Source organism: Argiope bruennichi, chromosome 8, assembly GCF_947563725.1.
Source record: "Argiope bruennichi chromosome 8, qqArgBrue1.1, whole genome shotgun sequence".
Taxonomy (NCBI): Eukaryota; Metazoa; Arthropoda; class Arachnida; order Araneae; family Araneidae; genus Argiope; species Argiope bruennichi.
The window spans coordinates 94,640,339-94,657,588 of record NC_079158.1 but is presented as its reverse complement, the minus strand read 5'-3'; the positions used below and the strand labels follow the sequence as shown (position 1 = coordinate 94,657,588).

Sequence of the window (17,250 nt, the reverse complement as noted above, 5' to 3'; positions counted from 1 at the left end):
CTTTCATTAGACAGAACACCTTATATATTTTAAATAATTTATTCATGATTCTAATTTGCTGCTTTGATATTCTCTGAATTATAGCTAAATTTCCCTTGTTAGAAAAAAAAAACTCTTTTATTATTTCTGATTCAATTGTAACAATTTATTTCTCTATGCTTATTCAAAATAAGGTTAAAAAATAGTAATAAAATCACTTTCAGTTTATCATTGGAGCATATTGGATGAATGTAAGTCCACCATTGCCACGAATAGTGAGTTTAATTATAAAAAGAATGACCAAAATTCTATTTATATTGTTCTGTTATTTTATATTAGTATAATATCTTAGAAAGAAAAATTTTCTCAAAATTATCTCAAAAGAAAAATTTTCTCAAAATTATCTCAAAAGAAAAATTTTCTTTTGAGTTCAATGAAGCTTGTGCGAATATCAATTGCAGGTTTAATATTATTTTCATTAATTATTTTTTTAAAAAAAATATTTTCTCTATTTCTTTTCAGGATTTGGTTCGACGAGGAATTCCAAATCATATAAGAAATATTGTGTGGCAGCTTTTGTGCAATGCGCAAAATTGTCCAGCTCGTGAACTGTACACTGACTATCTGAAAAGTACATCTCCTTGTGAGAAAGTTATTCTCAGGGACATAGCGCGAACGTACCCAGAACATGAATTCTTTCGTGAGAAGGATGGGCCAGGACAAGAAAGTTTGTTTAATGTGATGAAAGCTTATTCTTTGCATGACAGAGAAGTTGGCTATTGTCAAGGCAGTGCATTTATCGTTGGACTGTTACTCCTACAAGTTAGTATTTATTAAATTATCCGCTTTTGCCGACCAGCGGACTCGCTGGAATTATTGATTGTGTTTAGTTGAAATCTAGTATGCATAATTTGATGTTTAGGATTCCTTTAATAAATATTTTTAAGCACCAAATTGTGCTACAATTTCAAGACATGTTGCTTTAATATTCTTACACCTGTTGTGTTCATTTTGCATATGAGCCTTGCTAATAGAGCCGAGTCCCATTAATTCATTGTGCTATTATAAACTTTAGTCCCTATATAATCTATCTTCTAATTGCATATTGCCTTTTGCAATAGTGTTATTTCACTTTTTGGTGCTTCATATAAATGCAGTGGATAAACACAATTCCTCTTTAGCTGTCAACATTGAAACAAAATTATAGGATTAAATATTTAATGAAAAAAGTAAATTGGTTTCAATTTCATTTCAACCATTGAAATATTTTGTTGAAAATTACGTAAAAAAAATATATATATATTTTAAATAACTGCTAAATTGATATCAGTTTTTTTAAATGTTACATTTTTGTAATAATATTCCTCAGAATTATCACAGGAAAATGCCAAAAGCTTGTATAAATTTTAATGAATTAAAATTTCTTGAAACTCGCTCAGAGATATGCATTCTCCTTCTCCAAAGCATATCTGTGCCAAATTTCATTACTCCGTCAAACTATTTGGCTTGTAGATCACAATACACACACATTTTCTTTTATTATTAGCAGAGATTTCACAGTTATTGTGAAAGAATGAGTCTTGCAAATTAAATCAGCAGAATTTGTTCTTTGTATGAATTACAAAGTTCAGTATTAAAGTTCTGATATTTTATGAAAAGATTTATTTTGTGAATAATATTTCTGAAAAATTCTTTCAAAATCAACATTTTATTACTTTGCTCAGACTTAATGTTAATATTAATATAAATCATTTACTTTAACATTTTAGTCTTTTCTCTATTGTAAGTTTTAATTTGATATTTTCTTATTAAATTTTATTTTCTTTAACTTTTAAGAGAAATTTTAACTGTCCATCTATAAATTCTATTGTTCTAACTTTCAAGCCGAACAACATGAAATGGATATTTTATGAAACTTAATTTTATTGATAATAGTAACCCAATTAGATTTTCTTTTAAAACCACTATTTTGAAATTAAAATGTTAATATTTTCATTTTATTATATAAATATTTTTTGTTTATTTTGATACAAATAATAAGAAACCACATTTCCCTCTATTTAGATGCCAGAAGAAGATGCTTTTAGTGTGATGGTAAGATTAATGGAAGATTACAGGCTGAGGGAAATGTATAAACCCAGTATGGCTGAATTAGGTCTTTGTATGTATCAGCTGGAATGCATTGTTCAGGTATATTTCAATTTTATGGTGTAATATTTTGATTATTAAGATCATATGCAATTTATGCTAGTTTTTTTTTTATTTATAGTTATTTAATGACTTATTGTTATTTAATGTAAGCATATTTCATTAATTTCATAAAAAAAAAACTCAATAAAAAGAAAGCAAATGCCATCAGGCATTGTTGCATCCATCCTCCCTCTCCATCTTTAAAATATATTTCTTAATCAATTTTTATTCGGAAATTTATTTTTTTAATACAGAAATTTAAGAATTTTTTTCTATAAAAAGATGATCAAATACATCAGCTAATTAATTTTTTATCCTTATATTTTTCAATTTTTATAATTGCAGCTTTTTGTAGCTTTCCATTAGGATTCAAAATTATATTTATCTTGCTTTAAATTTTCAATAGCTCAGATATCTCAATTGGCCATGTTAAAATAAGCCTGCTTAGTATTATTTGAAATTAATTTTTTGACATTTTGCTTGTTTTGATGCAATGATAATAAATTTATTTTATAATAATTTTTCCACTTATTGCTACTATTATAAATTGTTTCTTTCTCTAGGAGCAAATTCCTGAACTTCACATGCATTTTCAAACTCAGAGTTTTCATACGTCCATGTATGCTTCGTCCTGGTTTTTGACTTTGTTTACTTCGTCCCTTTCATTGCATTTAGCTTGCAGAGTAATGGATCTCTTTCTGTCCGAGGTAATTTTATATTTTTTATAAACTGTATCAATGACTCTGTATATGAATTTGAAAGCAAAACTAAGTATTTATCTGTATTTTATTCATAATAATTCCATAAAAAATGTGCATTAAAAATAAAGGTATTCTATTTTAAATCCTTTGTATTTAGATGTAAATCTCAGTTGTATATTGTCTAAATTTTTAGTGTGTAAAAAAATAATTCTAATAGTAGGCTTGTATTGACTTGTTTGAAAGCATCTGTTACTAATAAAGTTAAAAGGCTTTTTTAATTTTATATGTTTTTCTTTAATCTAGGGAATGGAGATGATTTTTCGTATAGGTATGGCCATTTTACAGTATTGCAAAGAAGATTTGTTACAGCATGACATGGAGGGAATGCTTAGGGTTGGTGTTTTTGCTACTTTTTAGTAGTTTGAAAGAAAAAAACATAGATAATTTTAAATAATAATTTATTACAGCTTATAAGTTTTTTAGAAATAAAAACTTATTCAAAAAATTTATTAAGATCATATTTGCAACTCTTTTTTTGTGTGAGTAACTAATATGTATATTTGATGATGAAACAATTTCTAATGCTCATTCTTTTTTCTAATTATGTATCTATATAATATTTATGTTGATTAATACAGAAATTACACTTTTACACACTGCTTATCTAATGATTTCTTTCATTTTCAATTTCTTTTATACTTAATTATTTTGTTTTCCACTGCAAAACATTCATTTCAAACATTCATTCAACAAGTTTCATTTCTCTTCTAGATGTTCACTTAAATAATGTTTTAAAAACTCTCAGCTTATAACAAATTGTATAATTAGCTTATATGTTTGAACTATTTATAACATTAAAATTAGAATAAGAGCAATTATAATCATAGTTAATGTGACAAAAAATACCTCTATGTTTAACAGAATTATTTTAAATGACACCATTTTTAATTTATAAATGCTAAAATTATACAATTTTAACTATGTTATACACAAAATTCAATGTATTTTTTGAACCTTTTTTTTCTTTAATCAAAAACAAATTTTATATCTTTTTTTAGTATTTCCAAAAAGAAATGCCAGCCAAATGTGAAGCCGATCCAGATTATTTAATTGGTTTAGCCATGCAGGTGAAATATAGCTCCAAAAAGATGAAAAAGTAAGTGTGTTATATTTTCCATGTATAGTAAAGTGTGCTGTAGATTATAGCCTTATGCATAAAAATATTCCTTAAAATGGGGGAGAAATTTATAGTAGTTGAGTTTTTTTTTTCCTGCAAATATATTTTTTTAAATATTTATGTTGTATGATTTAATGAAATTTTTCTTTGTGCATTGCATCCACATGCATATTTTAAAAATCCTATTTTGCTTTTGCATAGTTTTGCAGTACTTATTGACAGACCATACTCCTCTGTATAGTTTTGCAGTGCTAGTTCTTTTTAAATTCACTGAATTATTTATCAATGTTTTAATGTAATGTATTTTTCATTGCATCAAATCATATTATTCTAAGCTATTTTGTCTTTTGTAAAATCTCTGCCTTTTTTTCATTGCTATTTAATTATATTTGTTAGATGCTTGATTTAGGAGAATTAAAGCTTTTTGTAATCTTATTGGCAAAAAAATTTTCACAAATCTAAGAATTATTAAATTTAAACTCCGAAATTTATCTTTATTTGTGAGCAAGATAATGAGACACACTTAAAATATAAAATGTTGTGTAATTTATTTTATCACCAATCCTATTTTTATATAGTGTAGTTAAAATTTATGTATGTTAATTATAAATGTATAGGAAAATAATATTACATGGTGTTTTAAAATTTTAGAATAGCAATTGTAAATGTGTTTTTAATGGTTGAGAATTTATTTTCCTGTATTCTATGTTTCAATAGAAAACAAATGTATGCTTTTTTACATACTGAAAATTTACTAAATAGCTCTTATTTTTTTCTTCTATACGAAATTTAACTGAAATCTATGAAACATAAGTTATGCAGCCGAAGAATTTAAAAGAAGAGTAAAATGAAAGTCAATCTATCCGAAATGGACATGTAAATAATTAATCAGACAATTGAGCAAGAACCTGTTCACACAAAATAAAATAAATCCATTTGACAAAACTTTTTTGCATATATCTTAATATATATAACTAAATATAAAAGAAAAATAAATGTATAGGAATAATATGAAAAAATAAATAAGAAGATATATAAGTAAACTAAAAAAAAAATGGATGATAAAAAAGATAAAAATTAAAAATTATGTCAAGAAGGAAAAACGGAAAAAATGATAAGGATATGAAAATAAATAAATAAGATAGTAAAAGAGTGATAAGAGAAATTTACCATGAAAGAAAAGTTCAGTATATGAAATCAACAAAAGAAGATTTGACATACATTCTGCTTTAATCTTCATATAAATATTGGTCTTTCTACTTGCAGATTAGAAAAGGATTATACTTCTTACAAAGCCAAGGAGCAGGAAGAAATGATTGAGCTTAGAGTGAGTTTGAAATCTTACTTACCATGTTCATATTAATTTTTCTGTTTAAAATTTTAATAATTTTTATGTATTCATTTTTAATTCTTTTTATTTATGGTCTGTGATGATTTTTTATAACATGATAGTATGTATTCAGTATTCAGAAAGATTATTTGTAAAACTGTATTTATTAATAATATTTAATACGGTGGATTGTAACATAATTTCTGTTAGTTAAATGTGTTTTATTTATTCAGAAATTGCATTCAAAAATTGATTTTTTTATTAAAAAGTGAATGAAGAATTTTTGGGATTATCATTTTATGATTAATTTTTTGTAATTATAATAATTTTAAGCAATTTTTAATTATATATTGATTGATAAATGATACATTGTTTATTCTTATCATTCCGTGATATTAATTCTTGTTACCTTTACACAATTTCTGTGTTTTGTAATAATTATATCATTTTTATGATAATTTAATGCTTAGTCTGTTAAAAAAAATTTTTATTTACCTTATATTATAATTTATCACTGTATAAGTAAACAAAGATTAATTTACTTTTTCTTCTTTAATTAAAAGTAAAATATCTTTGAGATGTTAAGTTACTATAAACAAAATGCTTCTTTATTTTTATAATTAAAGAAAAGTTAATGTTAATTGTTGCTACTTGATAGTTACCTTGATATTAATATTTTTCAGAGACTTCGAACAGAGAATAAGTTGCTGAAACAGAGAATAGAAAATTTGGAACTGGTATGATTTTCTTTTTTTAGGAAATTTGTTTCTCTGGGAAATATTTTTATTTTAGATCTTGCATCATCTCATAAAAATTGCATCTTTACATCAAGGAATATTTGCTATGTTATGCATACTTTCGATATTATGCATTTATCATTATATAATTACAAAGCACTTTCATAATCAAATATTACAACAAAAAAATGATGTGAAAAATTTTAAATGTTTCATAATATTGCTCATAATTTTTTTTTTTTTCCTTTAAGAAACTTATGTTTTATTCATTTTAAATTTTGTTCAAAATTTGATTTAAGAAACACTAATTCTTGATGTTTAAATTAACACTAAATTTTTTTATGAGCTGGGAAGATATGAGAGCTCAGATCTAAATTCTGGAAAATTTCCTTATTTTTGCATTGTTTTCTGGTTTCTTATAAATTAAATGAATGGTTTTTATTACGTAAACAGTTATATCATTGTTTTATTGTGTCTATGCTTATTTCAGGAAAGTGCATCGCTGGCCGATCGCCTTGTCCAAGGTCAGGTTACTAGAGCACAGGAGGCAGAAGATAGTTATGCTTTGAGAAGAGAACTTGCATCCTTGAAACAGACTCAATTGCTCCTGGAACAGGAATTGGAAGCAGCAAAGAGAAAAATTAAGGAGCTTGATGATGTTAGTATATTACCTCTTGTTGCAAATAAATTAGTTCTGTTTACTGTCTTTGTAACTTTGTATGCTCCAGGATTTTTATATATAATATATTACTAAAATACATTGTTTTGCAATTATTTATGCTTTTATATCAATATTAATAATGAATTCTGTACCTATACATATTTCTTCTTAATTTTAAAAAACATGTTATCCACTGAAAAGGAATTTTTCTTAACAAATTTATTCCTAAGAAAAACGAAATTTCTCTTAATCATGTAGTATATTTTAAAACATTGGAATTTAAAGTAGATAATGGAAATGAAGTGAAAAGAAAAAGACTACATATTTACTGGAGTATTTTTAAAATATAAATGAACTGGTGCTGATATGATTTTAGTATTATTTTGTTTAACTTAAAATGATCATTATTGAAATAATGCAATAATTTAATATTTCAGGCTAATTCTCAACACAATTCATTGGATAATCAAACTGAGGATTTAATACAATCGATGCATCAAGAATTAATATCTGTGAAGCTAAGGGAAGCCACTAAAGAAGATGCTATGCAAGATCTTTTGCATAGGATAAAAGAGTTAGAAGCGGTATGTTTATTTACATTTGATTAGGGTTTGAAATTAAAATGTAAGATTTGTTGATTGAAATCATGTTTTCCTGATATCTGGCAATTTTAAAAGTAAAATAGTTCATTGTTAATATATTGTCTCACTGAAACAGATTCAAGAGTAGAGAATAAAATACTTAGTGTGAAATTTTTTCTAAGGTTTATGGACATTTTCATTTTAGTTATTTATGTCATTTTTAACTAAATTAAATCTAAAAAAAATAAAATCATTTCTGTAAAAAAGTTTAAAATGAATAAATTGCTAAAAAAAAAATAGTTGAAACTATTTTTAAAGTGTCTGCTGCTTCTTTCCTTATATCTAAGCTAAACCTGCTTTAAGGTATTATGGCAATTGTTTTTTAAAAGAAATATCTCCTTTGAAAATACGAGGATGTTATCGAGCATTTAAATCTTTTTCATATGAATATTCAGAAATAAACAGAAAATTGTTAAAAAGATTGCTTAGTTTGAAAAATACTCGTTGAATGAATCTAGCTTAATAATGAAATAAAACTATCATGTCTCAATCAATCAATATTCATTTTTCTTTTATTTCCTAGCAATATGGGAGTTTTTTTTTTTCAATCGAAAGAAGTGACAATATTCTTCAGTTAGTTATTTTTTTATGCTGTTATGAATGCTTATACAGCTGTCTGTCACTTTATTTCAATAATGTGCTCAAAATATTCACATTTTGCCTCATATGATATGACTAAAATGTTTACTGATATGAATTGAAAGGTAATAACTTCCATTGTACTGCAAAATGGCATGATTTTTGTAACATTCATATTTATATGTCACATAATAATGCATTCAATTTTGTATAGCCTCAATTTTTTTAAAATTTTATATTTTAAAGAAATAGCTAACTTGTCCATTGATTGTTTTTATTTTGTTTTAATCTTTATTTCTTATTGTACATGAATATGTTAAATGTATACTAAATTCTAATTATTATTATATTAATTATATCTATTCATTCTAGTGTTCTTACTAGTCCTGATTTTTAAACATGAATACCCAACAAAATGAATATTTTTCACATTATTAAATAAATATTATTAGAGTTAAGTGATCGAAGTTTATTTGCTTATGTAATTTCAACTAGAAGAAATTTAATTATTACACTTTGATGTAATAAAAGATTTTTTTTTCTATTGTAGGTCAATCAATGTCTCAAAGAAGCATATCCTGAAAATACAATTATTCTGATTCAAGAGGAACTTATAGCTGTTAAGCTCAGAGAGTCTGAAGCTCAACAGCATATCAAAGAACTCTTGCAAAAAATAAATGATTTGCAATCTCAACTTGTGGTTAGTGTTCCTCTTTTTATATTTTTAAATTTTTTTATTTATATATAAACACAATTGTTCATAAGTATTCACTTTAAATCGAATTTTGTTGATTTTTTTTCTGTCAAAAACAGTTGAATCTTTATCAGACATATAAATAAATAGCTTTATCAGAAAATAACAGCTCAGTTTGTAAATGGAAAAATTTTGGCAGTGATTATTAGTTGCTTTCACTATGCTACACTTTTAGGATTATCGTTTTTATTGTTTAAACATGCCTGCCAAACTTTACATACATTTTTTTTCTATTTATATCTCATTATTTTAGTGTTTGTTTCATTCTTGTAATGAGTTATGCTGGATGTTATCATGCTTATTTTAAATGTTAGTCATTCACTTTTTGGAAGACTTTTTATGAAAACATATTCAGTTATATCTATAATGAAACGCCAAATAGCATTTTGCACATATTAGTAAGAAATGTTTACAAATGAATTTTATATAAATTATGTAACATTTGGATTTGCTATTTTTAAAATCATATTGATTTCTTTATTATATGATCTTTTTTCCTCACTCTTTCAATCTACATATAAAATTTAAAGAAAAATTCAACAACAATTAAATGCTTGTAATTTCATCTGTTATCTAAAAAATATTAGAATTATAAATATTCAATGCAAGTATTGTGAAATAAATAAAGTTAAATATTAGAAATGTAAGTGTTGGTAATAATAAAAATTTTATTACTCTTGCATTGAATTTAAACTGAAAACATTATGATTGTTTTTTAGAATGATTGATTAGCCATTTAAAAATTAACAATATTCCAAAACACTATTATGTATTACCATTCTTTTAAATTTTTATTTTAGTGACAAAATGCTGTGTAAATTAGATAAATGTTCTCTATTGCAAACTTTTTAATAAATTTTATTGCTTGATTCCTTATAATGTCAAAAATATTTAGTGTTACTGAATTTCATACATTTTGTTGATAATAAATTTAATTATTTTAAGAAATATGTTGGAAATTCTGCTGCAAATCAGATCAATGAAGAACTCAAGAACTCCGAAGTGTCTCAAAGAAAAGGCAATGTTGCAGAGCTTCAGCAAAGAGTTGCTTATTTAGAGAAAAGGGTATCCATCATTACATTCATATTTCTAATGTTTTTAATGTGTTTGTATTACTTTAATTTTTATTTTCTCAAATTTTAATGAGCAATATTGGCAATACAAAGTATAAGTAGGAATTTATAACTAATTTATAATGAAAGCAACTCATTTTTCCACTTTCTAGAGGAAAAAAAAAATTATGAAAAGCTGGCTTGTTTGTTTTTTAAATAACCTTGTTTTATTGTCATTCTTTTTTAGCTTAATGAAAGTGAATTAAGAAATATGAAAATGGAGCTTGAACATAAAAATATTGTTTCTAATTATAAAAAGAAGATTTCCCTTCTTGAAAACCAGGTTAGTATTTGCATTATTCAGTATCCTCAAACTAATCATACAATCCTTTTTATTTCATTTTATTTAGGCATCAGTATTAGTTCTTATTTTTCAAAAATAGTTTACCTTTCCTTTTCTACAGCTCATTTGTTGCTTCAAACTAATCAGCCTATTGTTAAAATAATAATTATGTGCCTTCTAATTTAAGTAGCAGCTTTCTGTCTTTATATACTGCTTGTTTGAAGCAATAAGCATGTATTTTCATCCCAAGGAATTATTTTTTTTATTATTATGATTTATTTTTCATATTGCTTAGTTTCACATTTTCATAGCATTTGACAACAGGTATTTTCTCTCTAATGAATTATGGGTTCCCAGAATGGAGAAGACATTTTCTTAGTTATTATTATTGTAATTATTTTACATGATTAAATTAAGATTCTAAATTATTTCTGTGTTATAATATAAACTGAATTTTCAAACATTAAATGATATTTTTAAACCCTTAAGTATTCGTAATTTATTGCATGCCTTTTATAGATTTTAATAATGGAAAGTAATTGTTTGAATTGCTTGATTTATTTATTGTTTTTTAATTAAATCATTGAGAACTTTTTTTTAATATTAATATTTTGTTTCTGTTAGGTTAAAGAATTGGCAGACACTAATCAAGCTCAAATTGCTGCTGAAAATGAGGATGTAAAAATATTGTGCAAAAGAGTGACTGAACTTCAAGTCAAAGTAAGTTTTTTTGGTTTATCATAACAATTTTCATTTTCTATTCCATGAAATTTTGGAAGTTTTATTTCTTGAGTTATATTTTTAAATGAAAGCTCATAAAACAAATTTTTAACTTACATGTTTAACTTTTTGGGCCTAAAAGGCATATACCTCTTGGAGACCTGACTTCATTCTCTGTTGGATAAATAAATTCTGCTTTTACATATGTAATTGCAGAAAAAAAATATTTTTACACTAAAATTTCAATTATGCAAAACTCATGTCAAAAGGGTTAAACGTAGGAGTTCATCTTTTACATGAAAAACTTTGTAAGCATTGCTATTATACAAGTACTTAACCTGTTACAAAATATCTGTATTTGTTTATTATTGATATTGGCAAAACTGAAAAATAATTCACAAATAAGCAAATAGTATTTTCATGATTTAGAATTAATTAGATTATTCAAAAAAATTGAGATTAAAAATGGATGATTTGAGAAAATTGACAGTATTTGATATTATCTTTTAATATACAACACCAGCCAACATTTTTTTTTTTTTTTAAATTTAATACCAGATTTTTACTTTTAGGATTTTTTTTTCTGTATGATGGATTGGTTTCAAATATATATAAAAAAAGTTTCTACATATCACCTCTATGTTTTAAGATTTATTATACCTAAATTATAAATTAATTAAAACTTTAAAGACTAAATTATTTCTTAAACAAATGTCATATGAAAAAAAGGGGGGGGGAGAATTTTAGTATTTGTTCTCAGACAGGAAAAGTCTTATGGTGAATTAAAATTTTTTTTAAAAAAGTGCATTATGAGATTATAGTTTTGGCCATACAGAAGATTAAATTACATGAGGATGATGGGTAAATTGATAGACTTAAAAATGGTTAACTATTTATTCCTTTGATCAGCAAGGAAATCACATGAAATATTCTTGTTTCTTGTGCTTATATTATAACTGAATCAAACTGTAAGATAGGTTAAGGAAAAAGTTACTTACAAGAGAACATGAGCTCTGGTGAAAGAAATGTCATTTTTGAATCTTGTTATTGGGACAGAATTTTCTTGCAATTGCTGTATATAAAACAATAGTTAATGAGCTAATTTTATGAAAACTTTTTATCAGGACCACTTTTGGTTTGCATACTTATTATAAAGAGCTGTTTCTCTTATTTAAATTGAGAAAAAGCTGGAATTTTTTATGATCCTCAAAACAGACAAGTTCAAAATGAACTATCTTGCATGCATTCGATTAATGATATGCGGCAAAGTGTAGATTTCATTTCTGTCAAGAAAATCTGATTGACCACCAAAACAAATTAATTGTATAAAAGATAAGATTATAATAAAGTCACAAATTCTCACAGATGTCCAGATAATTTTTCTGCAAATCATGGCAGTACTAAGGAAGTGCATAGTATATTATTTTATCAAAGCATAAATGTATTGGAGGACCAACATCAAGGGAGGGATACTCATGTAATGGCAAATTATTGTATGAATCTGCAAAGAAACTGCATAAATAAAATGCACTAAAAAATGCCAAACAAAAAAGCTTTTGGAATACTTTCTTTTGCTTTTATTTGATTTTTTACATTTTTAATTACATTATTTTAGATTGACAGTAGGCTATTTAAAAGTATTGTTATATTTTTTCAATATATTATATTGTTTTTATATAATTTATTGAGGAAAAGTACATTTAATTTAATTTCCAATTTAATGTATTATCTTAAATAATACTGCTATTGTATCTTACAAACAAGGCTAATGGACAAAAATTAAATCAAGTTAGTTTGTTTCTAGCACATGGAAACACAGTTAAAAAGTATCCATCAATGAAATGTATGTTGGTTTTTGTACTTAAAAGATATTGTTAAAATACATAAATTTATTGATAAGAATTGCATTAATAAACCACATTCCAAAACCAATTCTTCTATCTTCTTCCTCAGCTTGCAGAACAGAGGGAATTGAATAAAAAATTAACTGGTATGATGGAAAATGGGGATGCTGATGCTAATCACAATACAGACAAAAGTTTCAAACACATTAGCCACTTTCTGGAAACCCTGAAACAGAGCCGCAACAACCTGTCTGGTGATGAGGGGAATTTCGAACAAGTGTACAAGTTCCGCCTCTCCCCAAAGGACATTCATCCTCCGAGTACTTTGGAAATGCTCAAAAACAAGGTGAATGCCCAGTGAATGTCTTCCTCAATGGACATTATTCCAAGCCTATGGAGTGGACATCTGAAGCTATCATGACATATCAGTTGTCCATGTTTTGTTACTTTTAGTGGAGGTACCAATTACACTTCATAGGTTATGTGTGATGTTTAGATTGCTAATGTACTTCAAACTTGTAGTGCATTGTGTTGACAACTTTGTAAAATTTTCACTGCATAGTTGAAACAAAAAATAACAAAAGGTCTGTTGAAAGAGAAGTGGATCGTACTCTTCATAAAGGTGCACAATCAATTTTTTAAAACTAGCCGTCCACAAGGCAAAATAAAACAATGAATTTCAATTGTGTAACTGGGTTAATTGTCAAAGACAACAACTTTTATGTATTTGTGTTTCTTTCTAACTTGTGGAATTTTCCACTATATCGAATTTTCAACCCAATGAAGGTTTAGGATTAAGTATACCTCAGGAGTCTCATAAACAAAAAGCAATAGTATTATTTACTCCCTCATATTGTTAATGAGTACAGAAACACAAAACATTTCCAATCCATTGATTTTACAGTTTTTTTTACATACTGTATAAATGTTAGATCTATTTCAGTAATAAATACTATTGAATTTTTCTTACTAATTTTGAATGCAAAAAATTTTTAATGTAATTTTAACAAGAATTTTGTACCAATCTTTAATTCTATGTAATTAATCATTTAAAATATGATGAGTTAATACTTATTCCCTTTAACAACACAAATGAATAATAAAACTACATGAAACTAATATTCTAACTTAATTAATAACTGCAAATGAAGATTGATACATTTCGTGTTTTACAAAACTAATCCTTATCCAACTTTTATGCAGTGATTAATCAAAAACAGTTGATTTTTCTGAAAAATTAATGCTGCATTTGACAAAATTTAATTTCCAGGAGATAATTAAAAATTAAAATTCTCTCAAGATACTTTAATGCATTTAATATATTTTTTAAATAAAAACTGTAATGTCCACTAAATGTGATTTTGTTACATTAGCAAATTTTAAATTATGCTGCGTGGTTCCATTCATTGTGATTTTTACATCACTTTTATTGATATTTTTTTGGTGTTAACTTGATCAATGTGCCTGTGCTAGTCAATGAATGAATTTTGCTTCTGTAAATATCTTTACATTTTAACACATTTTTTTGCATGATTTAGCTTAGTGTTTTGCTATTATGTGCTTAATTGCTTGAATGGCTTACTGCTTAATCCGTCTATGTGTGATCTAACTAGCATCGTTTTTTAAAATAATTTTCAGTGTCTACACAATGTTGAATCTTAAATGCACTTCATTGAATACACTCACCAGAAGAAAAAAATTACTTGGTATACGATTTGTTTAAAACATAAATTATATTTTAAGTTAATTTAAATCGAAAAATTAAAAAAAAAAAAGAAATTTATTGAAAATATGTTTACAAAAATTATTTTGTATATATGAGTTGTATAAAGTTTGTGTTATGTTCTGTAATTTGTATATGTTTTTAACATACTGTCTTCTCTTGTAATATGAGTTTATGGTTTTTTAGATCTATAAAATACTACAAAATGTGATATTTCATGTTCCAAGTTAATATTAATGTTACATAAAAGTTTTTTTTTTTTTTTGTAATGTTTGAGATTTTTTTTATGTTTAAATCTTTATTATGATTTCAAAAGAACTTTCCTTTTTTTATATTAAATAATACATAAAATGTATAATTGTTAAATGTATTTCTATAAAAAAGGTATACATTATTTCCAAATAATACAATGTATAAAATGCTATTTGTTGATGCTGAATGTTGTGCTGTGAACGAGGTGCTATACAAGTTTTACTGAATGGTGCAAGTATTGTTTAATTTGGAAATTAAAAGTTTATAAAATAACTGTTACAAAATATTCAGATTTGCCAAATATGTAAAGATAATCACATGTCAATGAACAAAATTGAGATTAGTTTGCTACTATCATATCCATTGCTATAAAAAATTTAGTTTGATAGAAATTTGTGACTATTATTTCACTAAATAGTGTAATAACATGAGCAGCAAGAAGCTGTAATTTCTTAACTTATCCTGTATACCTGATCCAGCACTCTATTATTTATGAGGCCGGATTTACTACTTGGTACATTTTATGTAAATAGTGTAATGTTTTATTAAATTTGAGTTAAAATTAAATTGTTTTCACATTCTTCATTACAGAAACTTCACACATACACATAAACTGATTTTTAAGTTTTCATGTTTTATTATTTTTTAAAAATCTAGCCTGGTATTATTTAACAATGAATTGTATAATCAAGTATGTTAGACCACAGGCGACAACAAAAATTTTCCAATAGGCGTAGAAGTGTATGTACAAAAAAAGCCACTCGGGTCAAATACTAAAGCAGTACCCCCTCCCCTCCTCTCTTTAAATTGCAATCTTCATATTCCATCCACTTTTGCCCCCTCCCCTCAAAAAAGCATCATGGTGAAGAGAGAAAGAGTTAAAATTAAACCTAACTATTTATAAAAATTTGTTTGAAAAATATAGCATAGCAGCCAATGTATACATCTAATTTAATCAACATTAATTAACCTACTTTTAAGAATTAAATAATACTGTAATTATAAGTGCAATTGTTAACAAAAAAGATAGTTAAAATATGTAAAAACATTTGAAGTCTTTTTACAACATATTGACGGATAAATTGAAATTTACACTCTATGTTATTCGTTCAGAGGGGTTTCCAAGAATATCAACACAATTAAAAAATTCTACAGAAATAATTGTTTGAATTTTTTATTAAAGTCCTTTTTAAGTGGTTGAAAGAATTAATATATCGAACAATTCCCGATCAGTTTTAACAAAACTTTATTACAATTTTTGAAATGATTTTAAAACATTTTAATGATATATCACTATGGTGCTTTTTAGATTAAACTTCCATCAGCAGTTATCTTTACTATTAAAAGCAAAAATGTACGTCTGTAATCTGTGCATTTGTTGGTCCATTACAGGCTAAAGTATTTGACTTAATTTCATCAAACATGATTCATATGTGCTGTAAGTGGTGAGAAGTTGGACTTTTCGAAACTTGAATTAGACTTTTGGACTTTTCGAAACTTGAATTAGACTTTTGGACTTTTCGAAATTAACAAAATTCCAATTGTCTTGATGTTAATTTCAAAAAATATTATTACACAAAAATATTTGTTACACCATTTAAAATTTTAAAGAAGTCATTTTCTCAAAGATATATGTAATTTCATAATTTTTCTCCAGTTTTAACAAATTTTTAAAGATATTTCTAGATGTAATTTGTATTTTTAATTTTCACTGTTGAATCAAACCTATTTCATCATTTCATTACATTAATACAGTTGATAGGTTGAACTAGTTGTAATTTTAAATTTCTATACAATTTGGGTTTATAAATGGGCAAATACTAAAATTTATATTAGTTTACAAATATGAACGGTTTATTTCATTTGAATAATGAAATAGCATATTATACTGTGTAATTTTGCAGTCTGTCTGTGTTTGCTTTGCCTGCATTTTCAAAGACTAATATTAAATATTGGGAAAGATTATTACTAAACTATATTTCATGAATGATTTACAAATTAAAATTTATGGGCAGTCATTAAAAAAATTCCAATTTCATGATTCATTCTTAAATGAGGTTTACAAACAGAAATGTATCAATTTAATCCCATAAATTTAAATTTATATAAATATATATTTGCTTTGAGTGACAATTGAGAAATTTTTTTTTAATAAAAAACAAAATATAAATCTGAATTTAATTTTTTAAGTGTTATGATATTTAAAAATTGAAGAATGTAGAAATCCAATTCAAGAGCATACTTTTAAAAATGATTAATGCTTATTTCAATTATCAAATTAGAGTCAGCAGTTAGTAACATAAAATTTACACAGATTATTTTGTATTCTTTTTATTTTAATATTTAGTTGAAGATTTTACAAGGATAATTTTTTGCATGGATCTTTGAAATAAGCTATTATTAATGAAAATATGCTACAGGAATTTGGAAACATTTTCTCATCAAATTAAATTTAAGGGAAAAAATTCAAAAATGTATCCTCTAGTATTATTACAATTTTTCCGAGTGAAGCCAGTTCACAAGAAATTAAATTTAAGAACATAACTCAGCAATTGATGCCGTTATCA

General features: G+C 25.2%; 1 protein-coding gene across 11 annotated transcripts in view; it reads left to right on the top strand.

Annotated features, from left to right (window-relative positions):
- The window catches only part of LOC129980952 (ecotropic viral integration site 5 ortholog-like), a 173,746-nt gene extending 158,496 nt beyond the window's left edge, over positions 1-15,250 (top strand). For all 11 annotated transcript variants that reach the window (XM_056091470.1, XM_056091472.1, XM_056091469.1 and 8 more), the window contains 14 exons: positions 502-801; positions 2,044-2,169; positions 2,733-2,876; positions 3,174-3,263; positions 3,929-4,026; positions 5,314-5,374; positions 6,061-6,114; positions 6,605-6,772; positions 7,213-7,359; positions 8,546-8,695; positions 9,695-9,814; positions 10,049-10,144; positions 10,769-10,864; positions 12,818-15,250. In XM_056091470.1, coding sequence (XP_055947445.1) covers positions 502-801; positions 2,044-2,169; positions 2,733-2,876; positions 3,174-3,263; positions 3,929-4,026; positions 5,314-5,374; positions 6,061-6,114; positions 6,605-6,772; positions 7,213-7,359; positions 8,546-8,695; positions 9,695-9,814; positions 10,049-10,144; positions 10,769-10,864; positions 12,818-13,069 — 1,902 coding nt within the window. In that variant the 3' untranslated portion in view covers positions 13,070-15,250. The remainder of the gene's footprint in view (positions 1-501; positions 802-2,043; positions 2,170-2,732; positions 2,877-3,173; positions 3,264-3,928; positions 4,027-5,313; positions 5,375-6,060; positions 6,115-6,604; positions 6,773-7,212; positions 7,360-8,545; positions 8,696-9,694; positions 9,815-10,048; positions 10,145-10,768; positions 10,865-12,817) is intronic.
- The last annotated feature ends 2,000 nt before the right edge of the window (positions 15,251-17,250 follow it).